Below are 19,005 nucleotides of genomic sequence, written 5' to 3' on the forward strand. Positions count from 1 at the left end.
TTCTGGTCCTGACTTTAGTGTATCTGCGAATGGACTGAGAGTAGGCGCCGGGTGTCAGGGTTAGACTGGGGAATGGAATACGTGCTTAGAGTACCTCAGTGAGGCTGGAAGGTACTACAGACGGTCCTACTGGGTGCAGATGTGCATCTTGCTCCATTACAAGGCAGAATCTTCAGTTCCCTGTACTAGCCCACAACTTCCGGGGAGTCATGGGGTAAGGATGCAGGCTTACATAATCATTGCAGACCTTTAAGTGAAGTGAGAGGGACCCCAGAGATAATCTAATCAGCGTCCTTATTCTAAAGATTTGTAAAAATAAATAAATAAATAAACAAATTTTACATAAGATCATACATTAGATAATAGTGTAGTATTTATGCTTTTTTCTTGGTTTTTATAATGATACTTTGATTATACAAAAGTGTGTTTATTTCTTGTTTCTGTAAAATATACAGAAATTTTAGGAGTAAAGGGACATGTTCACAGATTACTCAAGTTCAGGAAAAAGATGGGGGAGTGGATAGTACAGGAAGGGAGAGAAAGGTAAAGCAGTTGGAAGCAAATGTAACTATTTAGGGAAGCTGAGTGAAGCATATTTGGGGATGTTTTTCTGTTCTGTTGAGGCAAATTTCCTGTAAGTCTGAGAAAAGAGCTTCTAAATGTCAGCTCCAGTACGCATGTGGGACTGTGATCCACACTGCGCACTCGGGAGAGGAGATCGTGGCCAAGAGCTTCATGCCTTGGAGAGCAGGCCGCTCTCTCCGAGTGCTTTAAATCCCCGCCTTGTCAGAGGCATTCCCATCCTGTCTTCTGCACATCCTCCAGGGCTGTCATCTTTATGACATTTCAGGCTGATCCAAGTAAAGAGACGCATTGAGAGTAAGGGAGAGTGTGGTTGTGTTTTCAGGAATCGGTGACATTCGAGGACGTGGCTGTAATCTTCACAGATGAAGAGTGGCGGCATCTGGTCCCCATGCAGAGGGCACTGTACAAGGCGGTGATGCTGGAGAACTATGAGAGCATTGTCTTTCTGGGTAAGGGGACGTCCAGGAGTCAGAACCTGTCCTGCGTTGTGTGGGCTGGGGAGGCTCAGACATTGGTACCTCTCCCCCTGCGTTCTGAGTTCTGAGCCACTGACAGACAAAAGAACCAACAGATGTGGCTCCAGTGGGCACCGCAGTGGGCGTCTTAGCGCTGCACCTAGCACTAGACACAACATGCTCCCCCGCCCTAAGCGGTGCTGTTCCCCACTGGTCCCCTCCCTCAGCAGCTGGCCCCTGCAGACACAGGGCTGGGGACACAGCAGAGGGTGTGCTGGCTGCAGGGAGCTGGCTCTCCAGTGGGGACAAACAGAAGAATACCGTATGCTCAGGTCTTCTCCTGACTTGCCAGGCAGGTGACGTTCTCAGCTCCATCAGGAGGACTAATTTGTAGGCAAGAGGCCATCTTGGAGTGGGGAGATTTCCCGTCCTGGAAGCCAGAGGAGGGAGAAGAATTATCCTCCTTTAAAAAGGGGTGTTGGGGCTGGGGATTTAGCTCAGCGGCACAGTGCCTGCCTGGCAAGCATGAGGTCGTGAGTTCAAGTCCCAGTACCGGAAAGAAACAACAAAATAAAAAACAAAAAGAAGGGTTTGTACAGTGTGAACATAGGATCCTTTGTCTGCATAGGTCACCAGAGCTGTGTTTGATTTTGACTATTTAAGAACAGTCAGAGAGATCCCTTAGAGGCACTCACAGTTATAGAGGTTTGTGCGTAACAAAGGGGAAGTTAACAGCAATTGCTTTGTCAGGTATTGGTGAGGTGTTACATTGGCCCTGTAGGTAATGAGAACCTCTCAGGAGCTTCAGGAATAAGGAGCAGAAGCTGAGCATGGTGGCATGAGTCTGTAGTCCCAGCTACTTGGGAGCCCGAGGTAGAAGGATGATTTGAGGCCAGGTGTTTGAGACCTGCCTGGGCCCCCACGCAAAGGAAGCTTAGAGCTCTAGCCTATTTCTAGGAGAGATCTCTTTTTTATATCTATAGCTAAAAACAGGTAGGTTTACTTCCAGGAATCAGTCCTAATGAAATAACAGGATTAGCAGTCCACAGGACATGAAAATGTTCATTATACCATTGTATATTAGCAGCAAAACATTAAAAACAGTCTAAAATGTTTGCCAGGGGACTCTTTAATTATATTATTCCATGTGGTGTACTGTCTTGTAGCCAGTAAAATGGTGATATAGATCTGTGCTAATTGAAATAAAATGATTTTAATTTATTATGTGAAAAAAGCCGCTTACAAAGCAGTATTGTTTCATTATCCGGTTTAGCAGAATATATCAATAGGTATCTTTCAGTATCAGAATAATGGAAAGAAAGAAGAAAATGAATACAGTGTACGAAAGCTGATTTTCCTTTTTACTTGTATCTGTCTGTAATTTCCCTGCTTGTTTCAGTCAAAGCATAATACAGACTGTAAACAAAGAAACAAACGTGAGGCTATTATGCTTTTCTGCTTAAAAATTATTTTCCTTTTTTCTCCCCTCCCCTGAGCCAAGGATCTTCCTCCCCACCGTGCCCAGCAAGGAAGCGTCGCATCCCTTTCATGTGAATTCCAGTAGATTTATTTTGTCAACACTCTGGCCAAGTAGCTGTTTTTTTCTAGAACCTCAGTCCTGACCTCAGAGGTTCCTCTGCTTTGTGTCCTGCCTTCCTGGCTTGCACTTTCTGCCTCTTGCTTTCCCTCTGATAGATGCAGAAGTCAGGGTTAAGCTTCAGAACAGTTAACAAATGTATTTTTGGCATGTGCAGCCACCTGGCTTGTTTCTGTCTCCATGAGCAGGACTTCCAGTCCCCCCACCTGATGTGATTTTTCGGTTGAAGAGAGGGGATGAGCCATGGATAGAGGGTCTTCAAGGATCTGAGAAGAGAGAATGCCCACAGAGTGTCTCTCTAGGTAACTGAGAATGAACAAGGCGGGACAGAATTTCATTTTGTGTGTGTCTTGGGGTATGGGGGCACGAAGAAACATGGAGTGCTACCTTTTGTTCGGGTGCTTGTTTTATATCACTCATCAACTTGCACTGTTTTTCTCTACGCCTTGAAGTATTCATCTGTATTCGTCATGTCTGTCACGTTGCCTCCTCACACTCTGATATTCCTGCCAGTCGCCACCCTCTCTACTCAGCCTCCTCTCCCAGTCCTCCTGTATGCTGAGGTATCTGCCATCAGATCTCCTCACTGCCCCCCGCCCCATCTCAGACCTTCCCTGACCTTGTGGGAGCAAGCAGTGCCGCGACCGTACATTGCTTTCAGATTCATCATGGTATCTCCTTTCTGCTCCAACATCTCCTGGCCCAGAGAACAAACTGCATGTTTTTCTGTCTGTTCCAGATTGGGAGACCAAGCCAGAGACTCAAGATGACTCCAAAGGGGAAGGAACACTGAGCCAGAGCCTTGGCAGGCAAAGTCTGTGTCCCAGACTTGAAGTTCAAGTACCAGAGGGATGGTTGGGGGCAGAGAAAGAAAGCCCCGCAGTGGGGACTTGCCAGAAGCCCCCTTCCCAGGCCAAAAGCTTGCAGCGAGGGTCAGCGCCACCCCGGAAGGTCCTCCCTAAAGAAAGAGACCAGGAATGCAGTGACTGTGGGAAGACCTTTTTTGACCACTCTTCCCTCATCCGGCATCAGAGGACACACACTGGGGAGAAGCCCTATGACTGTCCTGAGTGCAGGAAGGCCTTCAGCCACAGGAGCAGCCTGAGCCGACACCTGATGTCACACACTGGGGAGAGCCCCTACGAGTGCGGAGTGTGTGGCAAAGCCTTCTTTGACCGATCCTCATTAACGGTGCACCAGCGCATCCACACGGGAGAGAAGCCCTTCAAGTGCAGTGAGTGTGGGAAAGCCTTCTTCGACCGCTCATCCCTCACTCGGCACCAGAGAATCCACACTGGAGAGAGTCCTTATGAGTGCCACCAGTGTGGGAAGGCCTTCAGCCAGAAAAGCATTCTCACACGCCACCAGCTCATCCACACGGGCAGGAAGCCATATGAATGCAGCGAGTGTGGGAAAGCCTTTTATGGAGTCTCATCACTGAACAGACACCAGAAAGCTCATGTGGGGGAGCCGCGCTACCAGTGCAATGAGTGCAGCAAAGCCTTCTTCGACCGCTCATCCCTCACACAGCACCAGAAGATCCACACAGGCGACAAGCCGTATGAGTGTAGCGAGTGCGGCAAGGCCTTCAGCCAGAGGTGCCGGCTCACACGGCATCAGAGAGTTCACACAGGGGAGAAGCCCTTTGAGTGCAGCGTGTGTGGGAAAGTGTTCAGCTCAAAATCCTCAGTCATTCAGCATCAGCGGCGGTATGCCAAACAGGGGATAGACTGAGCTCTGTGGGAGCTTGAGTCAGAGCAAGGACCTCTGTACAAACTTAAGGCAGGTCTCCTCTGTCACACCCAAGCCCAGCATTGCTCCTTCTACCCATTCTGGCTCCTGTCCTGTCTGGCCTCTGCTCCACAGTGTTTGGATGAACACTCTTTACCTACTGTGTCGTAGAACTGATGTGAGGTATGAAAGTAGAAAATGACTCTACAGAGTCAAGTATTTGGAGAGGGGCTAGGGATGTAGCTCAGTGGTAGAGCACTTGCCCAGCATGTGCAAGGCCCTGGGTTTAATAACCAGCATTGCAAAACAAATGTTTTGGCAAGGTTATTAGAACAAAGATAGATAGAGGAGGGAGTCTTCAGAGATACCTCGTCAGAACCTTGGCTCTAGGTATCACTGCACTTTAAACAACTGGAGGCTACAACAAGAGGGGAAAGGCACAATTACACCAGAGCAACTGTCTTTTTTTACACTAAATTGTTTTTATAATTGTTAGTCCCTCTCTCTTGGAGCTTTTCTGGGCATTGACCTTGTTCTTGTGTGCCCTAGCTTTTAGATTTCTTAATATTTCTAGTAGTCATTAGCACTTCCTGAGCACTTATTATGGGGTAAACACTCAGCTAAGAGTTTTACAAGGACAAGATTGTTCAGTCCTCTCGCCAGCTTTGTGAAATAGGCACCACTGCTGTCCGCATTCTACAGATGAGCGTGCCGAAGTTTAGAGAGATTGAGTAACTTGCTCAAGGTGACATAGTAGCGAAGGTGAAACCAGGTCTTGAGTTAGTCCCTTTCAAAATCTTTTCTCTCTACCATCATGCCCCAAGTTTTGGTTTATAATATATGTGCATATATTATCTCCTTCACTAGGTTGTAAGCACTTGGAAGTGTGACTTACAGGACTTTGTGTCTCACACAGTGCCTTGCAAATAGTGCTCAGTAAATACTTACCTGAATGAATACCAAGTTCTCTCCATTCAAAACACCTCTTCGATTCATACCCTTTCTCTGAATTTTCACACCCCTACCTGAAGCTTTATTATCCCAGACCTCATGGCAGCAGGAGTCACTTCCTAATTCTAATCGTTCCCTCTTCAGAAGAGGGACATGCTAAGCTGGGGTGAGCTAACAAGGAAACCCCCCAGATAAACAAAGATCTGTGCCTCACATCCAGTCTGATGTGAGTCAGTCTGTCTCGTTCTGTCCTCATCATTTAGAATACCTGACTTCCAAAGTCACTGTGAAGAAGGAAGTGAACGCTAGAGGAATTGATGGGATACCTTTAAGGGCCAGGCTTGCATCTCTTTTGCTGAAATTTCATGCACCAAAATCTAGCAACTGAAGACTAGGAGCAGAAACAGAAACCTCCATACTTGGTTAACACCAAGAGCCACCTGTTAAATTTGCGTATTACTCTTAGGTCAGTCTTTTCCCATGACCTCCTTCTTGCCCATCTTACCCATCTTACCTTGGGCTCAGGACCTAAAACAGCTCCCTATTTAATGCAGACTTCTCTGAATATTTATGACCTGCCTTCGTGGGAGTCCCATTACCAAAAACTTTACATCCTGATTTCCAAAATTATTGTGTTTCCTGGTCCTAGACTGATATCTTTATTTTATTAAATATTGGTCACCTTGACTCTAGATGTCTGTATTCCCTTTATATTTGCTTATGGTGAAGCCCAGAAAAGGACATCATTCTTTATTTTTTTTTTCCTGGTACCAGGAATCAAACTCAGGACCTCACACTTGCCAGGCAGGCATTGTGCCACTTAGCTATATCCCCAGCCTAAGGACACGGTTCTGAAAAGCTGTGTGGAATTAGATTACATGAATTCCAGTGAATTAAGGTAATTTCCCCCAGAAGTGATTCAAGAAGCCAGGTTTCCAAACAAAACCCTAACCTGCTTACATGTCTGTTAATTTTGGTTCACCTTAGAGCAAATAAGTGGCAGGGAAGACTTCTACTGTGTGGATTTTTGAAGCAGGTTGAATAAAATGTGACAGAGTCTATGGGTATGGACAATGACTGATATTTAATGATGTAGAAAATAAAAGGGAATATTGACAAACCTGGCTGTTGACTGTCTCTGAGTGTTCTAAATGTTTAATTGACTGCCTTATTTAAAATACACTGAGGGTCAAGTATTTCCCTGAAACATTCTGCCATTGTCAGCAGGATGAGATTGAAAAACATCAGAGTTACAATGGACTTTGGAGTGCAGTGATGACTGAAACAGTAGGGATGTAACTGATGGTTTTCTCTGTTTCCTCTTTAAATTTGGTAGTCTGCACAGCATTTTCTAAAATGTAGGATATTGTTTTAGAATCAATTGCTAAAAACTCTAGGGGCCATTTTACCTTTAATTGATAACTCCCAATATGGCAGGCAGTGGTAGAAGCCTTAAATTCCAAGGTTTTAGCTTCACCTACTGGCCATTAGTAGGATCAAATTTCTGAAAGCGTTTGATCAACTTGTATGTCAAGCATCAAGGTAAAAAGGATTGAGTAGGATTTAGCCTATGACTTTAAAGTGGTTTTGAAGAAATAATGTCTTTGATGCCAAATAAGCCCTACCTAAATTTTAAGAGAATTGAATGTTCACCACACAAATGAGCAGAAACATTCCATGAAGCAGCTCTTTAAAGGGATGTCAGTGCTAGAGAACTCCGAGGCGAGATGTGCCAGCTTTCTACTGCTACATTTAAAAAATGCTTGAAATAATCAGGTTGTGAAAAGAAAGGTTTATTTTGGCTCACAGTTTTGGAGGTTTTGGGCCATGGTTAGTTAGCCCCATAACTGTGGGCCTGTAGTGAGACAATACATTATGGCAGGGGTGCAAGTGGAGCAAAGCCACTAACCTCACTGTTAGAGAAAGAACAAGAGATGAGAGGGTCCTACAGTCCCATTCACTGGCATGCCCCAGTGACCCGAAGACCTTCCTTTACACACCACCTCTTAAAGTTTCCATCACCTCCCAAGAGCACCAAGCTGGGGGATCAAGCCTTTAGTACATGAGCTTTAGGGTTACATTCCAGATTCAGACTACAGCATTAGAATCTTGCAAATGGAGGACACCTAAGCCCTGAAGCCTGGGACAGACAGCCAACAGTAGTACTAATCCCAGAAATGGATCTGGGATGTCAGGATGCAAGGATGACCACCAGGAGGGTTGGCCAGCTTCTGAACTCAGCCATACCCATCCCCTCATTCTTCTCTCAGCTTGCACTCCTAAGAATGAGCAGTATGCCTAACCTGGTCATAGTCCCTTCCTCTGACAACTGCTGTCGTTCATAGTCTTTGGCCATAGCTGACAGGGCAAGAAGTTAAAACATGATCTAATTTCATTAGTCTCTCAGTGGCCAACAACAAATAAATGTCTCAAGGATTCCAACTGAGAAACACAGTGGCCATGGCCAAATGATTGGAGGCGTTGGGTCAGTAAGTCTATGAGAACTGGAGGTCAAAGACCTCATTGAGCCTTGCACTGCAGGAGAGAATAAGAACGTGGTGTTCCTGAGGGAGGAAGATGTGCAAATCCACGTACGAGTAGATAGCTGTACAGATCAGCTTGGTTCCAGTCCAGTTCCCATTTATGATCATCTGTGTTTGTGTAGCACATAACAGATGTCCTGCTCACATACACAGAAAGCATAACCTCTGCATTGGCCATTCTAAAAGTTCAAGGCTACATATCCAGATTCTCTGTTTAGAGAACTCATGGAACAAGAGATGAAGATGGACAGAGCTCTCATTGTTCCTTCAGTACCCAGCAGGGCATGCAAATCTGTTAACACAAGGAAGAAATCTGATCAGTAGAGGATCACAACTATAGTTGGAATTCAGAGAGTAGTGTCAAATGTGACATCACATTGGACTGTATCAGCCTATCAACGGAGCCAGCTTCAGGGGCACTGATGGGTCCCGTTATCACTGAGTCCTTTCCTCTTTCTTTTTCTCTCTTTTGCTCTTCCAACAAATGAAATCTATTTATGATAAATGCCCAGAATATTGTTTTGTCATTTTACACGGGCAAGTCTGGGAAGATTATTGTTGAATTTTTCAAGGCTCAGGGGAAAAAAAAAACTGCCACCAAAGAAACAAACCTTTCCCTTGAGAATATTACTCCCTATATTTTCCAGGTGCTGTTATGTCATAAGGTTGTCCCCACGCCAGGCCCCAAGAGGAAAAGGACTGGAGACCATTAGGAGACAGAGGTTCTCCATCTTGCCCTGGGTGTGTAATTGCTCTGTGTAATGTGTCTCTGCTTTTCTTTTTTGTGGTACTGGAGATTGAACTTGTCTCACACATGCTAGGCAGGTGCTCTACCTCTGAGCTACATCCCTAGTTATTTTCATTTTTATTTTTTGATGTTTGCAGTACAAAATGTTTACATTTCTTGTGTAGAGTTGATACTTGTACATAACACATCTTAATTCCTTTTTTCAATCCCTTTCCCTCCTCTCCCTCTTCCCTCCCTCCATCTCTTGAACCCCTTTCCATTTGAGAACAATCTCCCTACTTCCTATTATCTTTTATTTTGCTTTTTATAATTTTGGCTTTTACATAAGAGAAACCATGTGATATTTAAGCTTGTGTGTCTTGTTTCACTTATCCCTATGTGCATCCATTTTCTTACAAATGCATCATTTATATTTATGGCAGAGTTGTGCTCCATTGTGTGTAAATACTACACTTTTAGCCCTTTTTATTTATTGAGATAGTGTCTTACTAAATTGCCAAAGCTGGCCTTGAACGTGTGGTTCCCTTGCCTTAGCCTCCATAGTAGCTGGGATTACAGGCGTGCGCCACCACAGCCAGCCGCCTCCACTTTCTGTTGTTTGACAGCTCTTAGGTCTCACTTCTCCCTCCTCCTACACCTAGACTGGCTGATCAGAAAGCTTGACGCTGTCTGCTTTGGCAGCTTTCCCTTGGGCCTGTGGGACACAGTAGAAACTCAGGCAGGGCTCCTTTCCCCACTCTCAAGCCCTTTCAGGCTGACTAGACAGGCCTGCCTGGCTCTCCCCAGAGGCCCCAGTCATGTAATAAGAAACCCTGCTCCATTGATGCATGTGTGTCATTGATTCAACAGCAGAATCCTACTTTGGGCAGGGATCCACCTGTCTCTGCAGGTGACCATGGTACTCCAAATCCACTAGTTCCTTGGTCAGTCCTTTATCTCCCGCGCTTCCGTGATGCTAGCCAGTGCTGCAGGGGTAGGGGTGGGGTGTCAGCCTGTCTGTCATGCTTAGTCTATCTTTTCATCTTTCTGAAAGAGCAGCTGTATTAATCTTATACTGACCATTGAATAGCTGAGTATTATTTTCAACACAACCTCCTAGTTTTGCAGAAAATGACTCTAACAAAGAAACAGGCTGGACTTTCCAGCATCTGGCTTCTGCCTTCCTTTCTTGCTGAGATGGGACCTTGTCAGTTTCTTGAACCTGTAAGTGGACTCCTGGCACTCAGTAAGATGCAAGACAGGAGCCACATGCTCTTGGATCTCAGTAGGGGCCACAAATGGAATGAGGTCTGGACGCAGTTTCATTACAAATCCTTATAATGCCCACTGAACCCTAAAAATAGCTCCCCACTTAACCTGAGCTGGCTTGAACGTACTTCTGGTCCTCAGAACTAAACAATACTTGACTAGTACACAGTTGTCTATTTTCTTTTACATTACTTTTTAAATGCTATAGGTTTCATGTTTGCTTTTTTTTTGTTTTTGTTTTTGTTTTTGTTTTTTTTCCGATACCGGGAATCAAACTCACGACTTCGCGCTTGCCAGGCAGGCGCTGTGCCACTGAGCTAAATCCCCAGCCCTTCATGTTTGCTTTTTAAATGGCTAATATAGTATCCTCATGACCAAATTGAATTTGATAATCAAATTTGAGTAATCTAAATTGCTTATTTACACCAAAACAAAATACTACAGACTCAAGAGTTAAATGGTAACTACAGGCTTATAAAATGGAGTAAACATTAACTTTGGCATGAACTTTGATTTTTAATAGTTTTCTGATGTAGGAACGGAGTTCTGTTTTTAGGAATCTACTAACCCAGGAACAAAGCAGTGCCAGTAACTGTAACATCCACTCCTTAGAATGGGTGGTTTTGTTTGTAGCCACGCTTTGCCCTAAGTAGGTGTGCTAGTCAGCTTTCTTGCTGCTGGGACAAAGTAGCTGACACACACAATTAAAGAAAGAAGGGTTTGATTTGTGGCTTCAGAGGTTTCTACCATGGTTGGCTGGCTCCAAGGCAAAACACCACAGTGAAATAGCACAGTGGAGAAAAGTTGCCCACTTCATGGCAGCCAGGAAGCAAAGTGGGAAAAGCTAGGAAGAGCAGGGCCAGGGACCACATATTATCCTCAAGGTCACGCCCCTATGACCCACCCACCCACACACACGGAAGTGTGTGCTTTACTAATCTCCTAGGTGTCTCTTCAAGCAATCAAGCTGACAATCTAGATTAAGCATCACTGTAGGATAGTAGGATTGGACCCTTTCATGTTTTCTTCCCCAGCTTGCTGTCTCAGAGCTGGGTCTCTTCCAAGAGAACAGAGAAGACAAAAAAAAAAGGCAGCTCTTTCCTGAACAGCCCGATGGCAGGTGAACTGGACTTCCTTCAGTCTAGCACTGCCTGCAGCCAGCGAGTGAATACTCGGAGACCTGTTCCATCCTCGTGGAAGTTGGGCTCTGGGAGAATGCTTACCCATGCCCTTTTTGGCTCCTGACTCTCCTTCCTCCCATGCAACACAGCTTCAGGAGCCTTTCTTTTGAGTAGGTACCAGTCCCCCTCCTGAGTTTGCATTTAATGGTTGGAGAGCAGAGGGCTGAGACAGCACTCTCCCTCTGGCAATGAGCTCAGTGGCTCAGGAAGTAATGAGAATCTTCAAGAGAAAATAAAAACTCAGAATCCTTTCAAAAGTGCACTGCATCATCAAGTTTCAGTCCTCCAGTTTCAGCTCCTCTGCCTTAGACTGTCCTCCATTCCTTGACTCAGAACTAGTAGGGCAGGCTGAGAGCTCACCAATCAATCAGTGTTAGAGCTGAGAGGGTTTTAACATTCATCTGATCCAATTTTTTCATTTTATAGTTAAAAAAACTGAAGTCAAATAACAGCATCCTTTAAATTTGGAAACTCCACTGTAGATAGCATAGCACAAAACCATAACCAAGACTTTTATGGCTCAGGTCACAGACCTGTTTCTTTTCTCTAATTTATCAAGCATCTCTGACATTTTCAAAACCATTTTTTCTATATGCCTTCGGGTGCTGTGATCTTTTTTCCTACTCAGATGTGAAAGAAGACAGAGTTAAGCAAGAATGTCTTTCTTTTTTTTTTTTTTTTTTGTCTTTTCAGAAATCACTCAAGTTTAAGGATGTGGCTGGAAAGTTCTCAAAGGACAGAGAAGCAGCTGCTCCCTCCTCAGAGGGCCCTTTGCAGGAAGGTGATGTTAGGAAGTTATTGGGATTTTGTTTCCAGGTTTACTGCCTGCCGTTCTTGACACATAATCAACTGCCCTGATCATCCCATGTTTCTCTGTGTAGGTCCTCTTTTTTGGCATATACCTCTCCCTGCAGTGCTCTTCTTTTGGCTGTTAAGGTGGTTAATTTCCCTCTGTCAGTTCTCACCTCAAATGTCACTTCCAGATGACCATTATTTACAGTCCCTCTAAAGAAGCCCCTAATCCAGTTCCCACTCCATACTCATCACCAGGTGTAATATTATTCTATTTCTTCTTTGTTGTATGTCTAGTAGAATAATCATCATAAGGGCATGGATTGTTTCTGTCTTGTTCATTAGAGTCCCAGTGACTTTTTCTGTACTGGCATGTAAAAGGAACACTCAACAGTAAATATCAAATGATGAATAACTGAAACATTCTGGGGGCTAAATGCTCATCTTCCACTTCTAATTTCTATTTAAACCTTTTTTTGTGATTTTTTTCAGGCTCTCCCTCTGTTAAGGTACTCCCAATAAGTCAGGCAATGTTTTGCATTCATTCTTATCATATACAAATTGTATTTTTAACAAACACTGAAGGCCAGTTATATGTTATCTATTTGCTTTTTTTTTTTTTTTTTTTTTTTTTTTTTTTTTTGGTTTTTCTCCGGTACCGGGAACCGAACTCACGACCTTGCGCTTGCAAGGCAGGCGCTTTGCCGCTGAGCTAAATCCCCATCCCTCTATTTGCTTTAGAATCCAACAACCAGAATACAATCCAAATGTAGGCTGTTTCTGAAAAAAGTAAAATCACATGCACACAAAATGGAAAAACTGGGGACACACAGTCCTCTCTATTCCACATATAGCCTCGAAAAAACTGAGAGCAGAAAGAAGGAAACTGAAGAAATCTTCACTCAGGGAGAATGACTCAAGCGAAGGATCTACTCCTCCCAAGAAAGCCAACTGTAACATAAAAAATTAGGAACACAGCATATTTAGAAACACCTTATATAACCATTTATCTCCCATCCACCACCAAAGGATACACACTGAAGAGAAGTCCTAGACTGTCAAAACTGTAGTCTTCAGTTACAGGAGTCATCTTAGGAAGCATCTATGTCACACATGGAGGAGAGCCTCTCTGTATGCAGGGAATATGGGAAAAAATTTTTATGACTAACCCGTACTGAACATCAGTGAACTCACACTGGAGAGAAATCCTTTCACTGTAACAAATCTGGCAAGCCCTTCTTTGTCCACTTATCTTTTACTTGACATCAGAGAATTCATACTAAGGAAAGTCCTTATGAATGAGGAAATTACAAAATGTGGGAAATCCTTTAGCCAGAAAAGTCTATTGCTTGCCAAAGTTTACCACACCAGAGACCAGCCAGGGGTGTGGGGCAAAGTTGTGTTTGATCATTTATCTCCCATTCATTACAGCAGAGTGCACACTGAAGACTCCTTTTGGATTTGATGAGTGTGGGAATATGTTCTCTAATTGCTCACCCCTTTATCAGCATCAGAAAATCATGGTGGAGATGAGCACTAAATAAAGAAAAGCCTCCCTCCAGAAAGGATAGCTTATTCAACATAAAGAGAATGCACAATGAAGAAAACTGCTACAAATGCAGCAAGTGTTAGTCTTAGTCAAGGAGAAAGTGTTCAGTTATAGTCCAGCATCAGCAACATTAGGCCAAACAATATTGGAACATAGTAGTCCTTCAGAAGACAAGTGATCCCCATAGAGTCTTAACATGCTTTTGTGGAAGATAATATGTATGTCTGAGCACCTTCTAACTTCTGCTTATCCTCATGCCTCCATGTGGCACCACAGCTCCATTAATAGTCTTAGTCAAGGAGGAAAACCAGTTTCTACATGCAAAATAGTAGTCAAATTGTCTCATCTGCTGAAACAGGTTGTGAGATGAGGACTGAGAACTGGAAATTTGGTTTAGTAACAAAAGAAAAGGACTTCTGTGATTGAGATGATCAGGAACAGGGGAAGAAAAGGCATGGCCTGGTGTCCCGGAAAGATCAGCTGGGAGTGTCCTTCAAACACGTCTTCTGAAGGAAAACTGCTCATCTCTTACCGCCTGCTAATGGAAGGGTGAAGACATGCTTTTGGGGTGGCCTGGCTTTTCTCGACCCCAGGCCCTTTCACAGATCTAATCTAAAGACCAGTTAGATTAATGAGACTTCCTATGTAGTAGAAACTCCAAATAATAGTGGCTCATACAAATTGGAAGTTTGTGTCTCTTTTGTGTTGAGGCTCAAATTCTGTTCCATCAAACTGTCAGGGGCTCAGTTCCCTCTGTCCTATTTGCCGTTCCTAAAGTGCTAATCTCATTTACAGGGCCCATGATGACTTCTTGTCTGTGCTCAAGCCAGCATGGGGTAAGGTGCCAAAGGAAAGCTCTCCCTTCCCTCTGAGAAGCACTTTTGCTTTCAGCCCTTTGGCAAGAGGCAGGAATGATGAAAAATGAAATCCACCCTGGAGCCTCAGATCCAGCTAAAGGTAGAGTCTATTGAAGAAAGGGCAATTGGACCTAGTGGCTTCCATTCAGTGACATATTTACAATCAAATTTTCTTTTTTGAGAATATAAACTGGACAACAAATTGATGACTTCCTTGCGGGAAGATAAGCAAGCACACACTGTGTTTCATTAACCCTTGTGATCGCGGGAAGCTGGAAACAACTTTTCAGGTTCCTGTCTCCCGGGAGGCAGCAGCACCTTACAGGTTTTTCTTGGGAGCTGGCTATTTCTGTGTTGAGGCAATTTCTGTAACTGAAATTCCACCTTTCCTGATTCAGAAGGGCAGCCTGGAGTAAACATACCTGCTTACTCTAAATAAACTGAGGCAATCTCTGTCCCAGCCACACGGACCCAATTAATGCAGATCTAGCGGAAAAGTACGAATGGCAGTGAGGGAGCATCCAAGCACTTCCCCTTGGAGCAGAGTAGTTAAGATGGAAAGTTTACGTGGCCAAAGGAGCCGCCTTCCGGGGCTAAAGCAGAGGAGAGCGAATGTCCCAGTTATGAAGTGACCAGAGACCAGACTCTGCATGAAAAGAGGTTGCCGTTAAAGAACCATGCGTAGAACAAGGAGATACACGCTCCTGCAGGCGAACGGAAACGCACGGACGCGCCGCGGGGGGCCTCTGGGAAGCAGAGCCCAGGAGCCAGACGCGCCCTGCGGAGGATTCTGGGAATTGTAGTTCAGCCTCGAGATCGGCATCCGTGACTCGGCCCCACCAGCTCTTAGTTGCCATTGTTACCCAGCGTGGGTTCCTCCGTGTCGGTCCTGGGCTGGAGGAGGGCTGAGTGCGGAGATTTATGAGTCTGAGTGCCCTAAAGTAGAGCGGCGGAGGGCCTCGGCGGGGGTCGCGCGTTCCCAGCCTCTCGGTGGACCCCAGCGGTCGGCCCTGGCCCTGGGCGGAGGAGGGAGTCGCGATGGATCCTGGGGGCAGAGGTGAGGACCCAGCAGTGAGGGGGCCGCGGTGCCCACGCGAGAGAAGGAGGCGAGAGAAGTTGCCCGCAGGCTGGGCAGGCAGTCGCAGCGGGGGGACCAGCATCGCGTCCTCCCGGGAGAGAGTGGCTTCCTGCTATTGGCCTCACGCCGCGGTTCCAGGGACAGCCCGCTGTCCCCATTTCCCAGCTGGTCTAGAGTGACAGATGCCTCCGTGCCCCCCAACATCAATAGACCTGACAGTTTGCCTTTTGATGATGACTTCCTTTTTGTCCCCGTATGAAGTCAATGAGGCAGTACAATGGAAACTATTTGACACATTTGGCAGGTGGGGAAAGCCAGAGTGTGGGATTTATTTACAATCCTGGTTTTTTTGCTGCTATTGTGGAGTCCACCATTCCATTGCTTTTCTGAGACAGCTAGCATTGCATGGAGAAGCCAGTATTCCCATTTAGTCCCTTTACTTCTTTGAGCGTGGAATGCAACGGAGACAAATCATTTAAGGTATTGATTGACAGAGACTTTGAGTATTGTTTTGGCTATTCAGCAGATAAGTGATAGAAGTATGCATTTAGTTTGTGTGTCCGGATTCTCAGGAGTTTAAGGGCAGAGGAGGGCAGAAGGAATTTGAGGCAGCCAGAGTCACAGCTGTCTTGTGTCAAAGACTTCCTGGGATTGGCCTTTGGTCTGCTATCTTGACTCGTAGATGAAGTAGCTGGTTTCTGGCAGTTTCTGCTGGTTTACTGCAAGTCCAGAGTAATTGTCATGGCTCCTGTCTCCACTTATAGGTTCACTTTCTGAGGACTCAGACCTTCCTGGTGCTGAAAATGCAGAAGAAAATGGCATGACTGATAGGCTGCTGACCCCTGGGTCCCAGGTAAGTTTAGATTTCTTCTTTTTTTTTTCTTCAGTTTTTAGCATGGGTATGTTTCCTTCCATTGCTCAGAAAGACCTTGATTCTTAGGCCATTGAATTCATCCTGGTAAATGATGAGTGATGAACTTTACAGGAAATGCTCCTCCTTGAGCAGAACTTTCCTTCTCAGCAATGCTTCTTCTCCACCCTCTGAGTGCTTGCTGCACACTTACTGACCACTCAGTGCTGTCTGTGGCCTTGTGGGGAGATGCAAAGTAATAACAGCCACTAGTCTTGTCTTGGGGAGTTTCCTGAGGCAGTGAGATATGGATAAGTAAAATAGTTAAACCATACAAAGAAATATATATATATTTAATGAAGAAATAACTGGTTATGAACAAATCATCAGAGACCCTAAAGGAGGTTTTCCATTATCTAGAGTATTTGAGACAAAACCTTTGGAAAGCTAGAGAGAGTATATAGTTGAAGAGGAGAATACAGAAATATTCCAAGAGAGAAGACATCTTTGGCAAATAAAAAAGAAAACAAAAAGAAAGGAAGAGTGAGTCTTGAAGGCATGAGAGAGTTGGAGGTCATGGAGGGGTGTGAGTCACGGCGGCAGGGGTGGGGTCCAGTGGAAGCAAGCCAGAGTACAGTGAGGAAAACGTGGAGGTGGTAGAACAATCTACACTGAATCTTATGCTGCAGACAAATAGGCCTTGTGAAGATTTTTAGAGGCTCAGCAAGATGAAACATGTGGTGGTTGATTGCAGACAGAATATCAGTAAAGGTGCCTTGGTAGGACCTGGCTGGGACCTGGCTGAGAAGCAATCCCTTTGGGACAGGAGCTGTCCTAACTCACTAGTGCATGTGCATCAGGTCAGACCTCAGGGTGTACAAGTGCTAATGATCCATGTAAAACCCTGGGAGAAAAATGCCAGTATTGATTTTGATCTATAAACCAATCAATTTCAGAGGAAATAGTAGAGAGAAAGTCAGTAGTCGTGCTGGCCAGTGTCTAGCTGGCCTGGCCATGCCCTCCAGCCCTAGTACATATGCTCTTAAGTGAGTTTGATTGCTGAGGGAACTAAAGCCTGAAGGGACTTCCAAGTAATCTTATTGGTGTTAGCACTGTCTGTGAAGAGAAAAGCTGTACAGATTATATTGCTTGTGTTGATCCCTCCTGAGGCATATGCCCTTAAGGTACCATAAACTTAAAAAGTATAGTGATTTCATACTTGAAATGTGAGGATAGAGAATATATTTTGGAGGGCAGATTTCCAAAGTAGGCAGTTCTTTTAACTTTATTTAATTTTGTGCATTACTTTATCAGTTTTTGTGTGAGGAGTATATCATATACATTAGAATACTGAATGTAAATAATTAATTATTTATATATAGTCACACAGCATGTAAAGACCTTTCAGGCAACAGTGGACCATATGTACAAGGGTTGTCCTGTACTATTATATTGTTTAGTAATGTCATATGGGCATTAAGGACATTCTACAATGTTTGCTCCAGGATAAACTTGCCTGATGACACATTTCTCAGACCATACATGTATCCATTGTTAAGTGAGACACAACTGTATATTCAGGGGCTAGTGGCAAAAGTGGTAATTCAAAGAGGGGTAAGACTTACTCATTTGCTAGCAACCCAGGGACTGTTTTACTATATTTCAGTCAAATTATACTTGTATAGAAATTATTTAAATAGATTAGAAAGAATTACTAGACATTTGTCTTGCTAGAAGTAAATAGATTCAAAGGAACATTTCCCCTGCTTGCTCCCTCCTCCCACACTTTAGTAGACAAACTAAACTTTGTGCCTAGCACATAGATCAAGATTAGGGTAAAGACTCCTATAATATTTTCAGTGTTTGATACAGTTCTGTTTGTTTCTCCTCTTTTTCCCTATACACTTTTAAAATATATATATATTTAAGTACACACATATTTCTTACTAATTTGTTTCTTCCCTCACTGAGCTATTCAGTGAAGTCCTTGGAGTCCTTGCCTGTGCCAGGTTCTTCAGTAAGTACAAACAGACCTGGCTTCTGTTCTGTGGAGCTTACTGTCTAATGGAGCAGACAGTTGTTAATCCTGAAGTCCCTCATCCCCTCCATTTTTCCCCCAAAGGGAAAGAAGGAAGAGGGTGCTGCAGTTGGAGTCAAGGAATTCTTCCCCAAGGAGATGAACCTGAGCTGAGGTCTGAGGTGTACCTAGGATTCAAATAGCTGAGAGGTGAGGGCAGTGGGAAGAACATTCAGACACAGGAAGTAGCAGCTATAAAGCAGCACAAGGGAATGGGACACACATTTTAAACAGCTGAAAAAGACTCCCAGCCTGAGCACAGGAAATGGAGGAGGAGGAGTATACAAGGAAGTAGAGAACAGATGAGGAGTCAGGTCCATGAGGACCATTGTGAGAAATGACAGAAGCATTTTGTGTACTTTCATAATAATTTGGGCTTGATTAAATCCATATTCTATGACAAACATATCAAAAATCTCCATTTTTAATCTGTATATATATTAGACCGATTTATTCCAAAAGGAAAGCTAGAGAGAAAAATGCTTCATATTTCACTTATATTTTAACAACCATTCTATAAAGAAAATATTTAATTTATAATTATATTTTCTCCTTTTTCCAGTGCATAAGCAGTAAGGACTTCTACAATTGTATAATCTTAATTTACTGATACATAAGTGAAGAACGTGGAACCTTCAGGTTTGACTTTAAGATCCTTTCCCTCCTGCTGGCAGGTACTATGCAGTTCTGATGCATAGAGAGTGAGAGCATGGACAACACATAGGTCAGAGAATCTGACCAGGGGAAGGACTGACAAAGTCAT

The 19,005-nt window shown here is 44.2% G+C and overlaps 1 protein-coding gene across 2 annotated transcripts in view; it reads left to right on the plus strand.

The window, feature by feature from the left end:
• Znf2 (zinc finger protein 2) overlaps positions 1–19,005 on the plus strand; it is a 38,328-nt gene that overhangs the window by 9,473 nt on the left and 9,850 nt on the right. Inside the window, exons 3-5 of one of the 2 annotated variants that reach the window (XM_005400643.2) lie at positions 908–1,034; positions 2,826–2,939; positions 3,377–6,443. In XM_005400643.2, the coding sequence (XP_005400700.1) occupies positions 908–1,034; positions 2,826–2,939; positions 3,377–4,371 (1,236 nt within the window). In that variant the 3' untranslated portion in view covers positions 4,372–6,443. Of the gene's footprint in view, positions 1–907; positions 1,035–2,825; positions 2,940–3,376; positions 15,295–16,079; positions 16,169–19,005 lie in introns of those variants that run through there. The other variant, XM_005400642.2, reaches the window with a different exon arrangement.

The sequence above is a fragment of the Chinchilla lanigera genome, unplaced genomic scaffold, assembly GCF_000276665.1.
Source record: "Chinchilla lanigera isolate Chin_1 unplaced genomic scaffold, ChiLan1.0 scaffold00069, whole genome shotgun sequence".
NCBI lineage: Eukaryota > Metazoa > Chordata > Mammalia > Rodentia > Chinchillidae > Chinchilla > Chinchilla lanigera.